This window comes from Protopterus annectens, chromosome 5.part0 (assembly GCF_019279795.1).
Source record: "Protopterus annectens isolate FY-2018-M chromosome 5.part0, PAN1.0, whole genome shotgun sequence".
In the NCBI taxonomy this organism is placed as follows: domain Eukaryota; kingdom Metazoa; phylum Chordata; order Ceratodontiformes; family Protopteridae; genus Protopterus; species Protopterus annectens.
The window spans coordinates 415,882,648-415,906,780 of record NC_056735.1 but is presented as its reverse complement, the minus strand read 5'-3'; the positions used below and the strand labels follow the sequence as shown (position 1 = coordinate 415,906,780).

General features: G+C 38.1%; 1 protein-coding gene across 2 annotated transcripts in view; it reads right to left on the bottom strand.

The window, feature by feature from the left end:
* FUNDC1 (FUN14 domain containing 1) overlaps window positions 1–17,091 on the bottom strand; it is a 467,275-nt gene extending 450,184 nt beyond the window's left edge. The window contains exons 1-2 of one of the 2 annotated variants that reach the window (XM_044072375.1): window positions 17,003–17,091; window positions 5,347–5,503 (exon numbers count right to left, since the gene is read on the bottom strand). In XM_044072375.1, coding sequence (XP_043928310.1) covers window positions 5,347–5,503; window positions 17,003–17,021 — 176 coding nt within the window. In that variant the 5' untranslated portion in view covers window positions 17,022–17,091. Of the gene's footprint in view, window positions 1–5,346; window positions 5,504–16,806; window positions 16,967–17,002 lie in introns of those variants that run through there. The other variant, XM_044072374.1, reaches the window with a different exon arrangement.
* Window positions 17,092–24,133: the final 7,042 nt, after the last annotated feature.

Below are 24,133 nucleotides of genomic sequence, written 5' to 3'. Positions count from 1 at the left end.
GCATTTGAAGACCTTAAGTAGAAAATTACCACCCCACCTACATTGAGAGACTGTGATGTCAATAAACCAGTCTCTTTCCTGTGATCCTTCAAAATTTGGTCTTGGTGCAGTTCTTCTTCAAGAAGGCAGACAAGTAGCCTATCAAGAAGGCAGACAAGTAGCCTATGCGCCTAGAACACTTACCCAAATTGAGATGCAATATGCTCAAATTGCGAAAGAACTTTTGGCAACAGCATTTGCATGTTCAAAGTGTCATGACTATACCTACAGTCCAGTTATTCAGATTGAAACTGATCACCAACCTCTAGTTACTACTCTAAAGAAGCCTACGCATTCAGCTCCAGCAAGATTACATAGAATGGCAAAAGTACAACTTCAAAATGGTCTATACAAAAGGCAAACTTTTATCTGGCTGATACCTTAATCTGCATCGCCCAGAAATACAACAGAACAGCTTGACACAGAGAATTTTGACTTTGACATAATGGCAGTGCATAATGTTTCGACCACAAAACTTGATGAGCTAAAAGATCATACAAAGACTGATGCAATTTTGCAAAAGCTCAACTCCTCCTTTAATGATGGATGGCTGTCAAAGCATTCTAGTGTACCACCTGAAGTGCAAACTTATTTTCCTTACAGAGATGAGATGTTGATGGAAGATGGCATTATTTTTCAAAGGTCTTAAAATTGTTCCTGCTTCCTTACAACATGAATATATCCAAATTTTGCACTGTGGTCAACCAGGTTCCAACTCTACCAAACGAAGGGCAAGAGAACTATTATTTTTACCTTCACTAGTGAAAGACATTGATAAAGGACTTTCTTCTTGTTCAAAATGCAATAGTACTAAACTGCATTTGCAAAGAGAACCACTTCAGCTAAGTCAAGTTCCTGAACTACCTTGGCAAACAGTAGCCACGGACATATTCGAGTGGAACAATCAGCATTATTTAGTATTGGTAGACTCTTATTCAGACTGGTTTGAGATTGATTTACTACCTAATCTAACATACACTACTGTTATCACTAAGCTGAAACGTCATTTCTCAGTCCATGGTAGTCCACACAAAGTTATTTCTGACAATGGTTCTCCATTTACTAGTCAGTTGTTTCAGAAATTTGAAAGAGAATGGGACTTTGTGCATGTTACTAGTAGTCCACAATATCCACAGTCAAATGGACTAGCTGAACGTGCAGTGCAGAGTGCAAAGCAATTACTTGAAAGGTCATAGTGCAACAATACCGATGTGTTTTTGAAGTTACTTAATCTCAGAAACATACCCAGTGACGAAATACTTGGCTCACTTGCTCAGAGACTTCTACCCAGGTAAACTAGAACAACACTACCTATTAGTTCCAGTTTATTGAGGCCTAAAGCTAAAAACAAAACCATCAGAGCCCAATTATTCAGGGAGCATTCTATCCAAAAGTCCAGTTATGATAAAAATTGAGCAGATTTCTTCGTCCACTGAAAGAAGTGACAGGGAGGATACAAAACGGCAAAAGGTTTCGACCGGATGGGTCAACTAAACAGGTATATGTACCGAGCCATGATCCTACTTCATAGACTCTGAGGGTGTGGAGAACAGAAGAAATCTCAGACATCATCTTTCTGGACCAGAATCTATATCGCAGCATTGTTGCTGTGATACAGACTCTAGATCTCAGAGCAATCCAGACAATGTTCCTGTTCCAGAATGTGTCCTACCTTCCGATTCCAACTTTAAATGATGTTCCTGATATTTCTAATGTTGAACATTCAGCAGAGACAGTTCCAGTTGCCAAGTCTAATTCTCAGTTTTATGTCACACGATTTGGTCGCACTTCCAGACCTAGTGTGAAATACACAGGGACTTGGACATAACTGTATATACATACATAGTTCTGTATAAAAGCATGACAAAAAGCTATTTGTATTATTTGCATGTCAACTGATATTCTCAGCATTGCATGGTCTATTTATCAAACAGGGAGGATGCAGAACAGAGTGCGTGATGCATCTTTAAGAAGCATAGCAAGTGATGAACGTGCATATATAAATAGCAGGAACGTGTTGTACCCTGTGCCATTTTGAGTATGCAGCCAGAGAGTTTGCATGCATGAATGTAACCACTAGTTTGTATACAAGTTACCCAAGTTAAAGTTAATAAGCTTCAATTAGTAATGTGTTTGTACACAATAAAGCTGACTGAACAGACCCTACAAAGTCTTGTCTACTACATCCTGACTAGATGAGTGACACCCCCCCCCCCCAAGCTTGAAACCTCCTTATGTTAGTGATTTTGTTAAATTTATCCTACAATAATTCACAATTATCAGTATAATGCAGTGACCAAAGATAAAATACAGTCAGAATTCATGTCATTACAGACTGTTTGTCCAAAACAAATATTAACTGAGTTCAGATGCTGTTATGCAATGATGATTCCCCACAAAAATCAAACTTTAGAGCCATTTTCTCAAAGTCTGAAAAACAAATTCAATTTGAAGTACCAGAAGAGAAGGAAAGACACCTTGCCCACCTGATCATGAAGGGATTCACATCCAGATCAAGTGAGGTCATTGTTCCCCTGTACTCTTCACTTATCAGACCAATGATCGAGTACAATGCCCCATTCGGGATGCATCTCACCCGACACCTGCAGCAATTGGAGAGACCCCAAAAGTTCCTCACCAAAAGGATAAAGGGACTCCAAAATCTGTCATATGCTGCCAGACTGAAGAAACTCCAGCTCTATTCAGTCGCATACCGTCTGCTCAGAGGTGACCTGTGCCTGACATACAAGGCCATGTCCAACCCAGAATTAATGGACATGCTCCACCTCAAAAAATCCATTTCTACCAGATCTACTAGAGCAAGCGACTTAAAACTTAGCACGGATATAAATAGGACATGCTGGAGGGATAGATTTGTCACCCAGAGACTCCCTATGTTGTGGAATAAAATCCCGGTCCATGTGAGGCAGAGCACCTCACTGGCTCTGTTCAAGAGAAATCTTGGCCGGTGGATGGGAGATCGTAGGTTTACCCCGGGAATCATCTCTGTGTCACTGCTGGACAGAGGCACAACAAACTAATGGGCACAGTATTTTTTAACATAAGGGGTGGTGTAAGCCACAAAAACTCTGGGCTAGGCTTATAAATGCCTTAGGGCAGATAGCCTAGTATAAACCTATGAACCTATGAATGTCTTCATGAATGGAAACTGCATTCAGTAACAGTTTTGAAAACTTAAGAACTATAGCTGATAATGTAGAAGCGGCATCACACAATACAGGTATGCTACCACACATCGGAAATCTTCAAATGCTTGAAAAGCAGGCTGCAAAACAAATGCTATCAAAGAGTGAGATTCACTGCTTAAAATCTATGAGCCTGAAGCCTTCATAAAAATCTTCTTGACAAGAACTGATCTGTAGAAGTACATGCAGTGAGAACAAACAAACATGCAGTTCTAAACACGGTCTTGATTTTATTTAAAAAAAAACGGTCAAAAAGCCAAACCTGTTTAGATAAACTAAATAAAACAGGGCTGCTACTTCAGATTAAAAGCCCTCCAAGAAAAGTGATCCTTCCCAGAATGACAAATTACAATAATATCACTGAGCCACCCACAGAAGAAACTGCCATCATCTTGAAAAGTCATTTAGCAGAATATCTAAGTCCCCAAAACAAAACAGTTAAAAAATGCACAGAAATGCAGATAAATAAGGAAAACAAAACAGAATTCAGGACTACACCTCACATTAAAAAACACTAAACACACATTTAAGTACTTTACATTAACAGGAACATTAAAAAGACATGTATTTGGTTTTTAACCTTTTGGGATGAGAAACTAAACCACCCAATGAAACCTAAAGCATAAACTTGGCAAACAGGAATCCATCCAGCCACAACCCCTTTTCCTATTTCTGCAGATAGTGTCAGGGGGTCACTTCAAGAATGACAATCTACAGTCAAGGTTCACATTTCTAGAGGGCTAGCCATGCTGTGACCATTTTCCATATCAAAACGGTCGGATGCACACTCACAATCACGGACAACTTAGAATGTCCAATCTACTTACTGCACGTCTTGGACTGTAGGAGGAAACATACAGAAACACAGGAAGGACATGCAGACTCCACACAAACAGCACCCCCAGGCAAGAATTGAACCAGAAAACCTCTTGCTGCGAGGAGACAACAAACAAGAAATAAACTAGTAAAAGAAAAGACATGCATGCATGTACAGTTCATTGATTTCAAGTTAAAAACAGTAATTAGCGCATCAAGTGAACCCAACTTAAGAATAAAAAATGCCACTTAAATGTACAGGTGTTTTCTGTTCTTGGGGTTGCCACAAAACAGAGTTTTCTTGTGAAACTTTTTAACCTACACTACCTGGAAGATTTTATACATGCCTGTAACACATTATGCTGATGATGTTCCAACCACCTCAAGAGGTTACATTCCCAGTTTGTTGCCAGGCTTAATAAATATCAATGTCAACTTAAAAAAAAAAGCTGAACTTCAGCTTGTGTTGCCTTATTTTATCGCAGTTAAAATAAAAACAAGCACCACAACAAAAAGTAACCAAATAAAACTTTCACAAAAAAAATAACGCAATCTTTTCTTCCCCCCTCCCCACACAAAAAAAAACAGTAAGAGAAGACAGACACACTGACTATGGCAGCTTCCAGTAAGAGAAGACAGCCACACTGACTATGGCAGCTTAAGGTACAGGATTTAGCTACGAGCTACTAATGAATTTCATCTTGTAATTACAGTCCAGGGCTTGAAACCTTTATCCTCCACTTGCCTAGTGTGCAGCTCTAACCAAACAGACCTTTCAGCACCTCCAAGAAATTAGGAATGGGCCCAGTAGGTTTACCTGATTAACAAACGAAGGAATACAATAGCAAATTAATAAAGATGTAGTAATGACAGTGGTGAACATATCAATGGTGATTATTGTTGTTCATTACTCTCACGGCACTATATTCCTCACAATCAACTGCTACACCATAAAGGATAATTTTATTAAAAGTGTGCATCACTGGCATAACAAAAATACCACCACAATTCATACAAAGTGCTGTTGTTTTTAATTTAAAAAACACTCGGCGGCCATTTCCCAACAGTAAAATACTAGGCAGCAAACATTATAGGAAAATTACACACCTTCTAGGAGAGGGGAGAAACTTCAGCTGTGGCATAAGACCTCATCACTCCTGGATGGCACATTATTTCCCACCACCACCTAACCAGTCAGTCAATTTATTTACTTATGAAATGAATCTTTGTCACATTAAACTACAATAATAAATTAAAATTAAGACAGGGATGCAATACTACTCACCAGCCCGTTACTCCACCCATCACAACCTGTGTAGCAACAGAGTACTTTTCTGCAATAGGTCCAGAATTATGTCCAAACAAACGACTCCACCACTGCTGCTGTCTTGCATACTCAGTTAAATCCAGGACTTCATATGATTCATCATCACTTTCATGGTCTTTTTGCAGGTAAGAATGGGGTAAACAGAAAAAAATTAAAGTTTACTACCATACAGGCAAAACTTACATACATAAGCAACCAAACCATGAGGATATGCTTTTAAAATACTATAGATACGAGTGTCATTATTTGCTTACATGGACAGTGATTCCGCTTTTGAAAAATTGCATATGACTATTTTTAGCCATAATCCATGGCAGGGTCAAAGTAAAACAGTTACTCAATTAGATTTTATAATGCATCTAAAGATTGGGTTGAAAGGCACAACTACCATGATTATAAACAATACATAGGCTTAAGAGGGAATCCTTGACTAATAATAAATCTCATACAAAGACTAAAATACAGGCTATAAAGATACAAATGTTCACTTAATTGTATCATTTAGTCCCAACATTGATCATAAATGTGAAATAGTCACATAAGCCAGAAGGCCTCTTTGCAGTGAAAGTTTACACACTTAGAATTGTAATACTGTAAACACTGTTTTGCCCTTGGTCACACCATATACACTTCCTTATGTGCACAGTCACTCTGGTGTAATCTCATGGTCATCTCACTTCGAGCTGTTCATGCTCCCAGTCATGTGTACAGCTGTTCTCTTGCTCTCCCTACATCACACTTACGTGTGGCATTCTAAAACCTGGCACTTGCCAAATGTGCTCTTTATACCTTTATGAATTGCTGCTTTTAAGAATGCATGACAGAGGTCAAGATGACTGATGGTATACTCAACAGTGAAAACACAAAGAAAAATAGAAAAAACACAGAAAAGGCATAAGGAGGTGAGGTGCCTGACTAGTGCTTAAGCTAGACAGGACAGGACTATACTAAAAACAGTAGTTGCAATATCCAACTTTTTACCATTAATCTTCTGCAAAGTGACTAATCAAAGGTTACGGCAAGGCAAAAGTTTCAGCAATTGGGGCTCAGACTTCCAATTCCATTGAGACTTGAAAGGATAGTGGGGCGATTTTATTTAACATTAAACATGACCAGAAAAATAAAGAAGCTCATCTCTAACTTACAGCAGTGCTTTGACCAATCCTTAGCTGCTTCAACACCTGGGATGGAGAAACTAAAAAGATGAGGCAAAAAAAGCAGTTTCTGATAATTTCTTGTTGAACAGCGAGACTGAAACGGCCAATGTACCTTGCTGCCAAATCTCGAAAGCCTATCTGCAACTTTGTACAAATTTTCAAAAGAATAGACAGTCTTGGTTCAACAAATAGACCACAAAAAGATAGAAATGTGCCTTTTGCAATATTGGCAAGTAAGCAGAGGACCGGAAAGTTTCAGGGGACTTGCTCTGCATTTCATATGCTTATGCTAAAAGCAGAGGATCACATGGAAGGTTACAGTTAAGAATCTTAAAACAATTACAGTCCTTAGAATTACATTAAGGACCCTTTGAATGTATTATCTTCTAAGCAAACAGCAATCCTGATCAAGGTTCTGAAGATGCACAGATAAAGAGGGCTCACTATACGCGCTGTGGAGGAAGGACCAATACTTTAAATGTAGTAATTCCCACTTGTATTAAGACAATTAATTTGTTACTAATAATTTGAGAAGACAACTGAACTGATGACTACAACAAGGCTAATATTCCAAATGCATTGAAACATAAAATAAATTCAAAGATGAAGCAAAAGTATTAGGTTTCTGAGATGACATTGTTTGTATTGGTGCTGCATTAGCTGAGGGTTCTTCAACTGGCCCCTTCCCCAAAAGCTGAATCCTACAATACAAGACTGTCCAGCAGTGAAAGAACTTTGGAACCTAATCTATATAGCATCTTGCCTAATAAGTGACTTAAATAAACCAAGGACTAAAAGCAAGCAATCTGATAGCCCTGTTCTGACCTTTTCTGACCTTTTCTCGCTGCACCAAAATATTTCATACCTCTTTTATAAGAATCCAAAGCCTGGGTGGAGGCCCAGTAACCAACCCTTAATGACTGCCACTGCAAACAACTCCTACCCTTAGGAATACAACAAAGTTATATAGATGGAACAAAACTACCCATCTTTAGTACTGCAAATCAGTTTGCAATACTTGATAGAGGTTTGTGCCTCAAACCATATGGCTGCTTTGCTCACAATCCCTGGAATGAACTTGACAGATCTTGAAATTAAGTTGTATATCAGATTTAAAAAACAAAAATGCAGTAATAATATTCATGATAGTCTGTTAACCCAAGACCCCATTTTGTAAGGTTAAGTACAGTTGTACAAATTCCACATATGCAACAGCTGACATTCAAAGAACACACTACTTTAATGGCATAGGAGTAGTAGTGCCCTGCTATCTTCAATTCCTTCAATCTGGCAGTCTGTCAAAACTCAAAAGTCCTCCCAATGCTTGTCTGTGGGTAGGAAGAACCAAATCAGCTGCCAGAAGCAGGACAATCCTACACACACACACACACACACACACACACACACACACACACACACACACACACACACACACACACACACACACACACACACCACTGTCAAAACAAACTATGTACATTACATCCAACTAAAGTGGGAATGGTAGGAGGATGCTGCCAGTAAGGCAGTGTATTCCGTGACCATCTACTGTTACAGACAAGTGAAACTGGGCAACTGTACTACTTTCAAACACACTGCATTACTGGCATATCGGTAGATTCCTCTAACCTTACCCAATCTGGTAAGAGGAATAAAGATCCAAGAGTCCGCCTGGAGAATGGTCTCCACAAAACCTGCTCTGGATCTAAAAAAGTACCCAATCTGTAGTGCATCATGACGGCATAGACAGAGGACCAAGCTGATGGTTCTAGAATACTTTATATGGGATAATGGAATGGAGGTGGACTCTAGAAGAGGAAAATACCAAGGTGGAATGTGCTTTTACCTTGCCTGGATTTGCCTTCCCATGAAGAGTGCAACAAAAGCAATACCAAAGGACAACTGACGTGCAATGGTTTGCTTAGAGTCAGGATGACATTTATATGTTCCATAGGAGAAAATAAAAAGCCTTTTAGTCTTCTTAAAAGGCTTTGTTCTGTCAAGGCAGTACTGGAGCTGCCAATGCACATCCAAGGTACAAAGTATGGTCAAGAACATTAAAACAGGGAAAAATTAAGATTGCCTCAGCTAATAAGGTGTCACCACACTGATCTTTGTCATTTCTCTCTGAACTTTAACAAATATCTTCTGAATGAGTAGAAAGGGTGGAAATGTATACAGAAACATTCCAGTCCAAGGGGAATGAGAATGCGCCCGTCTTCCCAAGTATGGCTGCAAGGAAGTTTGGAACAGAATTTCTCTAGTTGTGTTTTTTCAAAGGAGGTGAACAGATCTTCTTGAACCATTCTCTACATCTGGACTACATCCTGGGGCACAAATGCCTTGAGCTTCTACTCGTGCGGGTCTGCTCAAGCTGTGTGCCCCAAACTTCTACTCTGATAGGATGTATGAAGCCAGAAGAGAGAGAATATTAAGAAGCCAACTCCCAGGCAATTACTGCCAACCAGCATAGAAAAGACCTCATTTATTTGGGATAATATCACTGTGGTGCTGCTCCTAATCATCTGGAGAGGACCAAGAATCCAAGCGTGAATCACTGCTAACACCTCCTTAATAATGATGTGCTTCCATGTGCTCTTGTGGCCCCAAGCAGCTTGTACTTGCTTCCTCACTCTTCCCAAGCAAAGTCAAATGAATCTGTCTGGACAGACTGTACAGGTATCTGAGGGGAGAATGAAGTCATGGACTGATACTCAACTGTTCTCTCCACCTTTTGTAACTCTTGTCTGATGAAAGGAAAACACCAGTAACTGGGTTTCCAGGATATGAAGATGCTGGGTCCAACAATTTTGGTCATGCCATTAAAATTTTCTCATGCAAAGACGAGCCAGTGGTATCATTAGAATCAGATACCACCAGTCCAAGAATTTTCAGGAATTCTCTGGCTAAAACATCATTCTTCCTGGAAAATTCCAAAAACACCATATGGTAATGCAGGATCTTATCTTTAGGTAGAAGGCCACTATTTTAATGGAATCAATTAGACACCCTAGAATGAAATATCTTTCTAAAGTAGGTCAGGCATGAAATCGGGAGGTACAACTTGAATCACTGAAGAGACACTAAGGCTGAAACTTTCTCTGACAATACCAAATACATGAACACAGACTCTGCACAAATCACCAAGTAGTTTAAGAAAGAAAAACATGGATGTCCATAGTCTGACAATGGACCACTACAGGAGCAAGGCATTTTGTAAACACTCGCATCTTGAACTTGGAAACCTGGGTGAAGGTGTTCATAAACGAAAGGTCCACTACTGGTCGCAACAAAAGATCTTTTTTGAGAATCAAAAAAATCTGAGAATGAAAAACGCTCACTCCCTCAGGAGGCGACAACTCATTCTGTGATCCCAGTGTATAGCATATAGACTGATATGGCACATAAGGAGACCCCCCCCCCCAAATGGAAGAAAGTGATCTTTCCACTGCCATCAGTAACCGCCATCCACAATACTGAGAACCCATTTGTCAAAAAACACTGACTGCCACATTGCCTTGTTGAGTGACAATTTTAGAGACGGCGTCCAGCAGGGAGATTGAAAATGATGGGCATCCCATCACACCATAGTCATAAATCGTGAGGGGATTATTCTTTTTCGTAAAGGGACCCCTCATGTTAGGCTTGGCAGAGCTATTGTCCTGCTGTTTCCTTTTATTACCTTGGTTTTTGTTAGCTGGGGTTTTTAAGAGGCCACCAAGAAGTATGCCGCTTAAATGAGAAGAACTTGGGAATATGCAACATTTTCAATAACCCCTGCATCAGTTTACCTCTATCATCCCAATGTTTAAGAATCTGATTAGCTGCTGTAACAAACACAAAGCAGACTCAACAGTAATATACAAAATCTCATTTTTTAACTCAGAGAAATTCTGACCATGCAACCAAGCATACCTCCCTCAACACCATGGACAAAGCTACATTCATGTTGGCCCACTCAAAGGCACTTTTTAAATGCGTGCTTTGACACAAACAATGGAAACAATATCCTTAACAGACTTTTCTCAATAGGCAACAATGGAGCAAACTCTCCTAAACTATGATGCATCTCTACAAATACATCCAAATAAAAAAGTGACAGTTAAATATTTTAAGAGCTACTGTGCTGGACAATACCAATTACTTTCCACAGACTAACCACTTGCTAATTTACCTTCATAATTGAAGACATGGCCTTTTTATTAGAAACAGTTGCTGGGGGCACAGGTGCAGGCTCTGCAGACATCATAGGAAGTTTCTAGGCCAATGGCCCTAGGGCCCTTACAAGACTAGCCAAGTTCTTAACCTTATTTCCACAATCAGCACCTATTGCCCCTGTCCAAGACAGACACAGGTGGAACCCCTGGGGTGAATTTACAATCACCCATCCAATTGTCCAGATTGCGTTTGAAGAAGGCCAATGAAGTGCTCTGTTTGACATGAAGTGGGAGTCTGTTCCAAATGTGTGGTAACCACTGGAAGACAAATGTGCCCCTCCAGCAGGTTTTATTAATGTCACATAACAGGTTAAGACCTTCAGAGCGAGTAACGTAACCAGTGTACCACTTGACTTTCGGATAAGAAGCATTTCCAATAATGCAGGGTCAGAGATTGCCTTATATGCAAGGCAGAGATCGCCTCGGAGTAGTCTTGTATGAGACAGAATAAAGTGACAGTGATTTCAGACAATCCCCATAGGACAGATGGTGAAGAACTTAAATTTTCATTGTGAGGAACCTTTGTGGTTTCTCCAATTGCTGCAAGTACTTAGAAAAGTGCATACTAAAAGGTGCTTGGAAACCAAGCATGGAGGATACTCTGAATTCTTAAACACTTTTTTAGTGAAAGCCTCAATAAGCAGAGAAGAATGCCAAGCTTTCTTGAAAATAACCTCCAACTCTGGAATCACTGGAGGAAGGTATTCAAGAACATTACCTCATTCTCCAAAAGATCTTACACCCTACGAATTTCAGGAGCAGCGGGAGATTGATCCCAATTAAATACATCTCTAAATACATCTCTAAATATAGCCAGCATTTGGAAAAAAACAAAACATCTACTTTGGTTCCTGCACCTGATCAAAGGAAACACGCGGATCTAACTCAGACAGCGCAGAACCCTCAAGACAACTGACCCCCATCAAAGTCAATATCCTTAAATGAATGACTGGAGGTGAAAGCACTAGGGTATGCATCCTGTAATTAACTGCGTGCATAGCCACTACTGCAAGTGAGATACCAGACAATGCTGCCCTACCACATGGTGGAACTTCTGTTTATTTTTAGCATGTACTACATAAGGGAGAATTCCTAGACAGAGACGCATCAACCCTGGCAATGGATTCTACACCTCTGATTTCCCTTGCACCTAAACAGTTTGGTTCTCCTGTATCTGAACCAGGCAATGGTACAGCCCAAAAGATGGGTCTGTCCCTCGTGTTACGCACAGTTGTGGTACCAAAACCACACCAGGGGACCTGGAGATAAAAAGAGGCATGTGGTCCTACAGCCTACCCATGGCTGAGGCTACTATGGAGTCAAAAGCTATAAGCTGAGGCATATTTTTTTTTTTATGTTTTTTGATAAAGATGGGGATCACTATCAAGGTCCATCAAGACAAGGGGCAAAAGATTAGCCAGGTCAGAACCAACTACTGCAGAAACAGTAAGCCCACTACCTAAAAAGGACAAATTCTAATATTCACCATTTGTAAAGAAAAAAAAATAGAAAAAATTAGCAAGTGTTGCTGTCAAAAGATTCAAAATAAAGCATTAAACCAATGGTAACTGCCTTGATTATGGCAGCTTAAGGCAATGACAGAAATGCACTAAAACAACCCCAGTGCAGAATTCTCCAAAAGATTCCAAGACCACAAAATACTTACAAAGGGATTAAAACCCCACAAACCAGTAATCACTTTAAAAAAAACACAGTATAAGCATATACTGTAATACAAGATAAAATAACAAATTTATTTTTTAAGAAACAAACATTAAACAGTTCAAACACTGAAAAAAATGCAGAAGGGGAAATTAAAAACCCAAAGAGTTTCTTATCTGAGCTCTGTAGATTAAGTAAGCGAGAAAGCAATCTTCTCAGAAATTCTTCTCTTCCAACTGCACTAAAAAAAAATCTGAAGCACTTCTGTCTGTGACTGTAAAGGACTATCCTGCTTTTGGCAGCAGACTGGTCTTTCCCACCTAGACAGGCCATGAAAGGGAGTTCTGAGCCTGCCAGATTGAGGGTAGCAAGGCACTACTATGCATATGCTAGTAAACAGTGTGTATGATCATCAAAAGAGAACATAAACTTTCTAACCAATATGTACTTTAAACAGTATTAACAAAAAAAAAAAAAAAACAAATGGACTGCTGACAACAAACAACCCTGTTTGAGGAGCAGAAATTAGATAAAAATAAAGAGTACTGCACAGGAATTCCCCCATTACCTTTTTCTAAGACAGCATCAAAGTAAAAATGTTAAAAATACCCTTGGTGATTCTTCTGCTGCACTGGATTTAAAAAAAATAAAACTATGTAGCAAAGATTTTCTTCCCTAATTAAATTCAGTGAGCACAGGCCCAAAGTCAGAAAAAAAAAAAAAAAAAAAAAAAAATTCAACACTGGCCACCTCTACGCCAGTAATAACAGGCTGTAACTGTCACCCTCACCATCATTCAATGAATGTAATGCTGCACTGCCAGCTGAGAGAAGCAACAATTTCCATGTGGAATGCCAGAAGCCAAGATCAGGAACAAACCACAGTAGCAATACTGGCCAGAGAGGTAAAAAACAAAAAGCTATTACATTTCAAGCTAGGAAAGGGGTGTGTTATCACTGCCTGTAACTCCTCAGAAAAGATTAATGGCCCGTTCATGCGCAATGACATCCATCCATCCATAACCCCAACCCCCCCCATCTTTGCACATGGGGTCAGGGTATCACATCAGTGTTCACACCGCTGGGTGGCTAGGTCTTCCACAATCATGCATAATGACAATTACTGACTACAAGAAGTGAGTGCTGAGCAACCCTGTATCTTGACCGCTTCCACTCACCTAGGTACGCTTCTGTACAATGCTCCCCCAAGGGTCACTAGGTCAGGTCATCCTGCTTTACCAATAGGTCAATACTTCTGACTTACAGTCAAGAGGCAAGCTTTTCACTCCAGGCAAATACCAAATTTAGTATTGCAGACTAAAGCAAGTCTTTAGATTTCTTCGAAATCTGTTTATCGTGGAAGATCACTGATCATGGAGTGACCAGGTCCAGTCTCAGTCAGGAAATTAAAAAAAAAAATGCAGAAATAGATTTAGTGAGACAGATCAAGAGTATAATGAAAACATTTTTAAAATAACATTATCAGCTAAGAAACATGTATGCAGTATATACATTATTTACAAAAAATCAAAACAAATATAGAAAGTGAGGTGACTGTGTGTTATTTACAGCGGTGTGTTGTCTAAATGGGAACATAATGGTTGCGTGAGTGAAGGACGTTACTTTGAGAGTAAATGGAATGAAAAGTTATGTTAAGCAACAGATTATGTGAGTGAGAAATGCAGATTGGTGCAACAGATCGTGCTAAGTTAGAGACAGTAAGAGTGTTACTAGCAGGAGTTACTAGTAGGAAAAAGACGTGGAATAAGCGCAGGTCAGGTGATAAGGGTAGATGAAAGACGATGACATTTAGCCGATGAGATGAGCAAGGCCTTTAGTAGTGTCCTAAAATTTGGATAAGATGAGGTGTCTTACTTGTGGGAGAATACTTACCTCAGTGTTGTACCAAGATGGGGAATGGTAGAAGACCAGTTATGGAACACTGAAGAAATCTTTTTTGAAGGTTTCTTGGGAAACAGAGTTATGAATTGTGATGGAGAAGTGGCAACTGGTGAGCTAGTTTTGAAATCCAGCAGGGAACCTAGACTAAAGTGTATTTGTTGTGGTAAAGGAGTGGTTAACAGGACTCTAAACTTTTATGACATCGATAAAGATGGCACAAGTGAACTAGCCTCTTTCAATAGCCTGTAGTATTTCACTGGCCATGGGTCATAGGCCTACGAGTATACTACCACCACACGACAACACATGTGGATTATGTAAGAGGAGGTTTTAGACAGGGATGTACTAGGTGAGACCAGAATTTTTTTCAAGCAGTTTTTCTAGAGTGGGAAGGCCAAAATATGTCCTGTATTGGGAAGCTGTGGAAGTCAGACTGCTTTGGGACTGGGTTGATAATGGATATGGGTCCCCTTTTAAACCCAAAGCCTCACTTACCCGACTTTCAAAAGACTGAGGAAAAAAAACGAAACTCCAGAAGACTGACCGCTCAAACACTGACATTTCACTACAAGTAAGTAACCGCTTGACCAGCATGATGACTTTTGCCCCTAACCTCCGCAGTAGTGCGAATTTGGAGTTGGTATATTTAGTTAGGGGGGGCAAAACCACCCACATGGGTGGGTTTTCTTTGCTTAAGTTTTAGTTTGTTTGCCAGGCTGAAGAAGCGGTCACCTACCTATACTGAAATGTCAGTGCTGCGAGCGGTTGTTCTTCTGGCATTTCGTTTTTTTTTTTTCATCTCACTCTTCTGAAAGTCAGGTAAGTGAGCTTTCGGGTTTTTAGAAGTAGTCTTACATATACATATATATATGCATATTATATATGTCATACACATTGTGAGTACACACACATTTTATATATATATATATATATATATATATATATATATATATATATATATATATATATATACACACACACACACACACACACACACACACACATACATGCATGCATATGTATGTGTGTTTATGTATGTATATCAAAAATAGATCACGGCCACTAAAGATAGGTACTGGAACTTGTGTATTAATATGCAAGAACAAAGTACCGAAACCACCAAAGCAACAGGCATAACACATATACAAATAAAGCAAAATAAGTTGCTATTACACAAATAAAAAGACAAACACTTTCTGGTATAATCCCTTTTTCAAGTCTTAAAACTTCAATAGTTCATGTTCTCTTAAAAAGTGTCTCTTAACCAATCAATTTATATGTAACTGGTCCATATTAAAACCCATGACCTGGAAGTGTTTGAATGTTTACCAATAGCCGATTGTCTTTACAATGACCAATGAAGAAGGAACAGCCTTTTTAGCATGCAAATGTTATGACTGAATGCATTTTTTTCTAATCAACCAACAGAGCTCTACAAAAACTATGACTTATTTACATTTCATACATGATTGATCTATGTTTTTATACTAGAACCAATGACTTGGAAGTGCCTGTATGTTTTTATTGGCCATTTGATTTTATAGTGACCAATGAAGAAGGAATAGCCTTTTTAGCATGTAACTATCATAACTGGCTGTAGTTTCTGATCAACCAGTAGAGGTTCAAAAGAAACTATGACTTATTTACATTTTTTATGTGATTGGTTAAAAGACACTTTCAAGAGAACATGTATGGGTCTACTCCATTTTGTTGAAAACTCATTTCATTGCAACTCAAATGACTGGGAACAATTCACTGAAAGCTCACTTCACTGAAAACTCATTTCGCTGAAAGTTATATATGCCCTTTTCCCCACTGTAGTGGGGTCCTACAAACTCTCTAAAATTCCCTAAATGTTAAATAGTTGTAATATACCTTGTATAGATTCTTAACCACCGTTTTTATAGTCTAATTTGTTTTAATTATTTAAACTACAGATATTTGTGCTTTATTTTTGAAAACTGTAAAATTACTTTTGTTAAAATGTTTTGTAATAATTTGCAATTTTTCTCACCGAACCTCCGCTAAAAATGGACTAACCAGTCACATTTTCCGGTAATCAAAATGTAAGCCAATCAAACGAAATATGCCAAAGGTCACATCTATAGCATTACTAAAGTGCAATAATCTATCGTCTATTCTCATGACATTAGCGTATCAAAGCACTATAAAACAAGAATGAGTCTATAATAACGAGTTACACGCAAGAAAAGCCCAAACAACAAGAGTTTTAAGCAACTACTCAGTGCTCACCAAGCCTGCGCAATTCAAAATAAACAACTGTATTCAACAATATCACGTTAATTCCAACTAACTAAAAATTCATGACTCAAGGATGCCGGTGACTTAGTAAACTAAAACTAAAATCGAAACTTCAGCCTATAGAAAATCAGAACTGGATGTCAACTACTGGTTCAACACTGAACATCTAACTACAATCTGCAAGTGCACCATCAGGTATAATAAATAAAGGGTACTAACTCGTTAACAAAGGCAAACAACAAATCATCTATAGTAACTCAATGCAATGTATATCCGTAGGATAAGACGTTGCTATATTAATCGGTCTTACACACGCCTGTTCACTTTGGAAACGTATAATATTTCATTCATACTGATGTGCTACTAATAACATACAGACAATAAATATCAATAGCATACTACCGGTACTACCTACCTACACTTCGAGCAGCCATTTTGCATTATAAATGATACCTAAACAAATGTTTTACTTCCTGGATCTATCTCCACCCCAAACCACCCATTGGCTACGCGAATATTTTATGCCACAGTGGGCGGAAACCTTGTTGGTAATGGCTGCTGTTAACTGAGTTTGATCGTATTGGATCGGCGGTCGCTCAAACGTACTGTGGTTGCAATAGGCGAGACTAAAGAATTGTTGGACTGTCATAAAACAAGATAGTTCAAATTTAACTAACTTGTCTTCGTAGTTAGTGTTTATTTTGTCTGTAACGAAACTTCCTACTCAGAAATGTACATGAATAAACGAATTTGATAAATATGTACATGTACCTTCATTTTATTTGTGCTTCACAGTTTGTGAACATGTGTAAGACTCAGGGTTGCCACCTTTCAAATGTCCAAAGTGAGCTATTTTATATAGGAGTGCAATATTTTGGCGATACGCCGAAGTGTGAAGCTCTAATATCTGAATCATACATATCGAATGTCTAGAATTTGCCATAATGTATAGATTTTTGCCTGCTCTTCATAAATTCTGTGGCTTTCTGGCAAATCATTGAGGATTGCTTGAAGTCACAAAAAATAATAGCAGACATTTTCATACCCCCTCAACTGTACAGATTTTCGAAGAATGTCCAGATTTTTGCCATATATTTTTAGTCCGTTTTTCATAGAATTGTGTATTTCTGGCAAATTAGTGGCAAATCATTAAAGAGTGAAGTTAGAAAATAGTGACAGACATTTGAGTTGAAAACTTCATACCCTTCAGAAAAATCATGCTAATGCAAAACCTGTTATTCTATCAACTTCTTAAGTTTATAAAAGCAATATTTAAAAAATTTCTCTATTTTTGGGCCTTTGCCCCACTTTTATTCATGGCTTTGTCCAGATTTTTTGCTCTAAGAGGTTGAGAAGTATGATTAAAATCGCAGGCTTCCTATCCTATATTGCCTTTTGATGAAAAAGCACGCGCATCGTTTAACAAACCACTCCACACATTTGCTTGGAAGAAATGGCCACAGCCATGTATTATTATTTATTGCCAATCAGATCGAACGATTTATTACATCAGTGCCAGATCAGAAATCAATCCCGATCAAGCCAATGAATGCCAGCCAAGAATATTCAGATATGTGCAAAGCGCAAAACTTGGAAGTAAGTCAAATCAACCAGCCTAGCATGCCGCCACAGTCCCTGTAAATACTCAACCAACACCAATAGCTGAAGGGACCTACAACCAAACACCAACAGTCCCCTGTCACCTTTCAGATAGATACCAATGGCTAAAGGAGATCTGCCACTTGGTGGACACCCAGGCTGTGGCCCCCAACCTGCCCTCTACAGCATGGGGCAGCCCACCCAGAAAAAAGCCAAGCTATCCAAGCCTGCCCCCTCCCCATGCCAAGCACACTTCTATGCAATTTTCATCTTCCAAGTCAGGCCTTCCACCACAGTAAGAGGGCTTGTCCAACATGCCATCTTCCCCCCAAGAACATCTGCCAATTTTGCAAGTCCGTTAAGGTTTCCTATAAATAACTTTGTTCCTGAATGTGACAAACTGATATTAGTGTGGTGTAGTACCCAACCCCCTAGTTCTCTTACCTATTGTCTAAAATCAACTTCAACTCAAATCAAGGTCAACTTCCTAACCCCTTCCACTGCTCTGGCATTATTTGCCCCTTGCCAGACTAGTCTTGGAATTATATCTGACCTCAAAACTTTAATACTTAGTCCAGTTTGTCTTATCTGTGTGGGCCATTGACAAATTCTTTCTTTTTGAGGTACAGCAATGGGTTATTTGTCAAATCATTCCCCACTATATGTAATACAATTAAACTTGGTTCAGGTAATGACTCAGAACATTGTCTCAGCTGCATTCCACTCCTTCCCAATTAACAAACCTGCATGTCTTCTTCTTTAAAACCCAGATTCCACTAAGATTCATCCAATTCTCTGGCTGTATGGTACATGAAAGAAAGTCCCAGAATCCACACCTCTGTCAGCTGTTTTATGACCTTGCAAAAGACAATGCTGATTAGTCATAATGATCTGACATGTTCTGTAAGCTTGCAAAAGATATGTGGTGTCTGCTTTTATTGTAAATATATATCAGAAGGGAATGAATTTTTAATTAACAAAGTTGTAATAAAGCATAAAACTAAATGTAATTGTAATTCTAGTGGAGTGCTTCATGTTCCCAATGCACTGGGTTTTATATTGGGAAAATGGAAAGAAGACTGCAAGACAGAATATACGAAAATCTACATGGTAAAGATGAAAAAAGAAACAGATGCGTTATTTAAGCATATCTCCGAAAACCCAAAACATCAAGTTCAAGTTTATCATTGTGGAACATGTTGAACTACATGAAAGGGGTGGACCTTGGGTTTTATGGCTTGAAAAAACACAAGCTGTATTGGCAGCTGAAATTAAATGCTTTGAACTGGCCTGGTTTGAATGATCAGGTCTCGCTCTCTTGTTTATTAAAAGTAAAAGATTTGGAGAGATAGTATAAGAATGTATATATGTGTGTAAGTCATTATTGTATTTATAATACTTAGTTTAATCCTACTTCTCTTTAAATAACCTCGGGTTTTAACAATGTAATTTAAGTTTGGGGGGGCTTGGCGATCATAGGAATAAATCAGAATAGCTGACTGGGCTATTTATTTACTCATACATATAAAAGTGGTTATGCATATAATTACAATCATCTGATGAAGTTTTCACTACGGAGATGAAAGTGCCTATCTTTTTAAGCTGATTCTATTAAAAGTTGGTTTAATTTATTATTTGGACCAGAAATTGTTCAAAGAAGAAATCTTGATGGTCACAGTGGACGTTGTGGAACTTTTTCCAAGTATTCCACACGTATTGGGCTTGGAGTGGTTTGGGTTTATACTGACAACAGAGACTGGCCTTAGTTCCAAGGTCATTAACCTTTTATTAGAACTAATGGAAATTGTACTTGATAACAATTTCATTCATTTTAATGGCAAATTCTATCGTCAAAGGAAAGGAGTAGCCATGGGGTCTCCTTGTGCTATTTATATGCTAATCTTGTTTTATACTTTTGGGAAAAGGAATATGTGTTTGGAAGTAGATGGTTTCAAGATATTTTGCACTACAGAAGGTTTTTAGATGATATTTGTATTTTATGGAAAGGTAATGAGCACAATCTTTTAGATTTTTTGTCTTATATTAACAACTCAACAACTTTTTTGAAATTCACTTACAAAATAGGTAAGAATGAATTACACTACCTAGATGTTACATTATATAAGGATTACATTAATCAATGTTTTCAATCAAAAATACATAGAAAAACATCCTATTCCAACTCATACCTGAAATTTCAAAGTGGACACCCTTATTATCAAAAGAAAGGTATAGTAAAGGGGCAATTAATACGGGGATCTAGGATGTCTAGTACCGTGGAGGCCTTTCATGAGGAAATTGGAACCTTAAAAAGTTTTTTTCTTGAAAAGGGGTATCCAATTGCCCTTATTAATGAAATGATTCAAGAGGTTAGTACAGAGAGGGATAGACTATATGTTCCCTTGTTAGGAACTGGTTTGAAAAATGATTTGCAAAAAACAACTAAAGATGTTTCCAAACTTAAAAACAGTTTTACATACACATTTACAGCTAATTCAGATGAAATTGAGCAAATTATTTACAAGTATTGGCCTGTTCTTAGCTTATAGGAAGATATAAAACTTCATGTTCCATCTTGCCCTCACTTTGTTAGGAAAAGGGATAAGAACTTGAAAGATTTGTTAGAAACCAAACAGGATATGAAACAGGACAAAACAAAAAAGAAACTTGGAACTTTCCCCTGTGGGAATTGTAGGCAATGCTATGCTATGTTAAATAGGAGGACATTATATTTGCCCTCTAGGAAATTCAGGTACAAACCCTTGAAATATTATAATTGCAGAGTGAAAGGTGTGGTATATTTGGGGTTTTGTGAGGTTTGCAAAGGATTTTATGTAGGCAAAACCGAACAAATTTTAAGAAGAAGAGTATATGAACATTTTAATGACATTTCTAACCACAAGGAAAGTAATGCTTTTTACAAACATTCCTTGACCTGTAAAAATATGCGTATAAAATGTATTATACTTGAACAAATTACACCGGATGTTAGAGGTGGCAGCTGGGAAACCAGACTGGAATATCGAGAATTATTCTGGCAATTGAAACTTGATGCCAGCAGGTTTCCTGGTATGAACGAAAACATTAATATAAATTGTGTTTTAAAAATGAGGCAAGCCAGATTGTAACAGCTAGAAAATGTTTATTTAGTTACGTTAATGTTGGTTCTGTTGCAATTTAAGTTTAGATAAGTATGCTTGAACTAAGGAACGCTTTAGGTGAGATCATACTGAACCACTTTTAATTGGGACACACATACACATAAAAAAGTCTTTTTATTTTTATATGCACTTAGGGGTTCAAGTTGCAATGAAAACTCAGTTTCATGACAGTATTTATAAGTTGTAATATTTTTTATCAATGAAAGAGTTTATATTTATGTATTTTTATTGAAATTGGTTGAATTAATTAGGTCATGTGACCTTGTGAAGAGTATAAATTATTAGGAATGGAGTAGTTATCTATTTTTCCTTGATAAAGCACGGTAGTAGCCGAGAGAAAGCACTTGGTTTGATTTTCTATTGTATTCAGCATCGTGAAGTGGATTAAATAAAAGCTTTATTTCAAGCTGTTTTGTGTTGGTGTTGGCCACGCAAAAGGAATTTTACTACAATACTGCCTGGTTGCTGCTTTCTTGGTCCTGTTTTGCTGGACTTTGTTACTTATTGGTTTTATTTGTTCTTTTTTGGTTTAAATGTTAAATAAATATACATTTGGAATTCCTAAACTCCTGTTTTGTACATATACACTGTATATCTTTTGACTTTTTGATAATTTAGTTACAAACCTCTGTACCTCTCAGAAATTGTTTCCTGTTAATCTCTTTTCAATTGTAAACCTGTCTCGTGCTGCCTGATGTAACTCCAGATCATGGGATCACTGTAGACCAGTCCACTACCCTGTCATACCTCTCAACTGTACAAATTTCAGCAAAATATCCAGATTTTTGCCTCAATTTTTTTTACTTTGCTGCATAAAATTTGTGATTTTCTAGCAAACCATTAAGGACTGAAGTAATTAAATGATGACATCCATTTGAATTTCAGATTTCATATCCTTCAAAAAAAAATGCATACTAATGCAAAACCTACTATTCAAGTAACTTTCTAAGTTTGTAAGAGCAATATTTAAAATCTGTCCCAATTTGGGGCCTTTGTCCCCCATTAGTTTTAGCTTTGTCCAGATTTCTTGCACTTAGAGGTTGAGAGATACAACTCTTGTTAAAACACAAAGCTAAATATATCTCAGTTCTTTCCTAGTTCTCCTAGTTCTCACATCAAATGGTGTTTAAAGCCTTGTTATATTTATGCCCCACTTGTGACATAAACATTACTAAGCCTCTGAGGTTGCAGGTTGCAGATTTACTGGCGACCCTAAGTCCTGGCATTATGCATTATCTAAACAAAAAGATGTCAGAACTTGAGGCTATCTCCTGCAACTCAATCACTTTCGTATTTGTATAGACACTGAGACATGTTTATAGTATAATGACAGCACTCTCTCTGAGCCATGGTTTAGTGTCTATCATGCCTTCAGGCCCCTGGGTAGCTGTGGGAGTGTAATTTGTAATTGTTAGAAGCACCATCACCTCATATCAAATTATCCACAACCCTAATCTTGAGCTCCTGGGGATTTAATTTGCCCTTAACAAATCTAACTATTACTTCATTGCTGGCTAAAGACCACAGCCAATGTCCTTAAAAGATCATGGAACTTTCCTTAATACCACTGAGGAATTATATGTCAGTTAAAATATCTTCCTACTTTAATTTGTCATTAATTAGCCATGCACTGGCAAGCATACTTACTCAGTATTTCTTAGATTTTAAAACAAGTGCACTGTAGTAAATTGTAAAACTACCCTGTAGAGACTCTAATATCCTTAACCTAATCCTTATTAACCTGGTCCCCACTTGTACCCAGCCCTGAATCCCCTCATCCCTGGTTAAATCTGTCCACAAATCAGTTATCTTCTCTGTCAAGCATAGTGCTACTACCTCACTGCCAAATTAAATCATCTTTAAGGACTTCCTCCAAGACAATTCTACTTCACCGTGTAGAAGACCTACACAAAATTTGCAACAATTTCTCACAAATGGACCCAAATTAAAGAGCTGCTCCAGTCACTTCCAACTTTTCCCAGCACCTAAACAGTTACAAAGAAAAGTCAGTACCCATCTGTCCTAAGTATAAATGTAAATTCATGACTAAACCTTTCTGGTGGGTCTCCCATATAAAACTATATAACAAAGGAATGAAATATTGAAAAGTTGTAAGAAATCCTCATCCTCCTACCTGAAGACCACACTGAAACATGCCAGCAAGGAACTAGGAACACTGTTAGAGAACTGCAAAGTACAGTACAGGGTAAAAGTTATTATGGATACCTAAGGAAACTACAAGCCTTTCTTTAGTTATGTCAGGAAATTAAATAATTATGTCAAACAATGCAATGAGCTCATCCATAATACCGTCACACATTCCAATTCCAAGGATATAGTCAATATATTGCAAACAAAGTTAGTACTAACCTTGCCTCATCTACCCACATTGCTGCCTCCTCTATCTGCAAAAATTAAATTTTCCCTGAAATCTCATTGGAAAACATCTTAGAATCTTGAACAAAGGCAAAAAAATACCTCTGTGATACCAGACAACATGTCAAGCTGCTCTCTCATCAGTGCCAAATATGCACTATCCAAGCCTCTACTTAAGCTGTTCAGCCTTAGCATGTTTACAGGGTTTGTGCCTGATGCCTGAAAAACAGCCATTGTGACTCCCCTACACAAGGGTGGCCTTTCTGCATATCAATTTAATTGTGGCTCTATCAGCCTGTCATAGCAAATCTTATTTGTGTCAACATAAGCAACTTAATTGAGCTAAACCCCAATCAATCTGGTTTTCTGATGGGCAAGTCCTGTCTTCTGAACTTAGTAAGTGTCTTTGT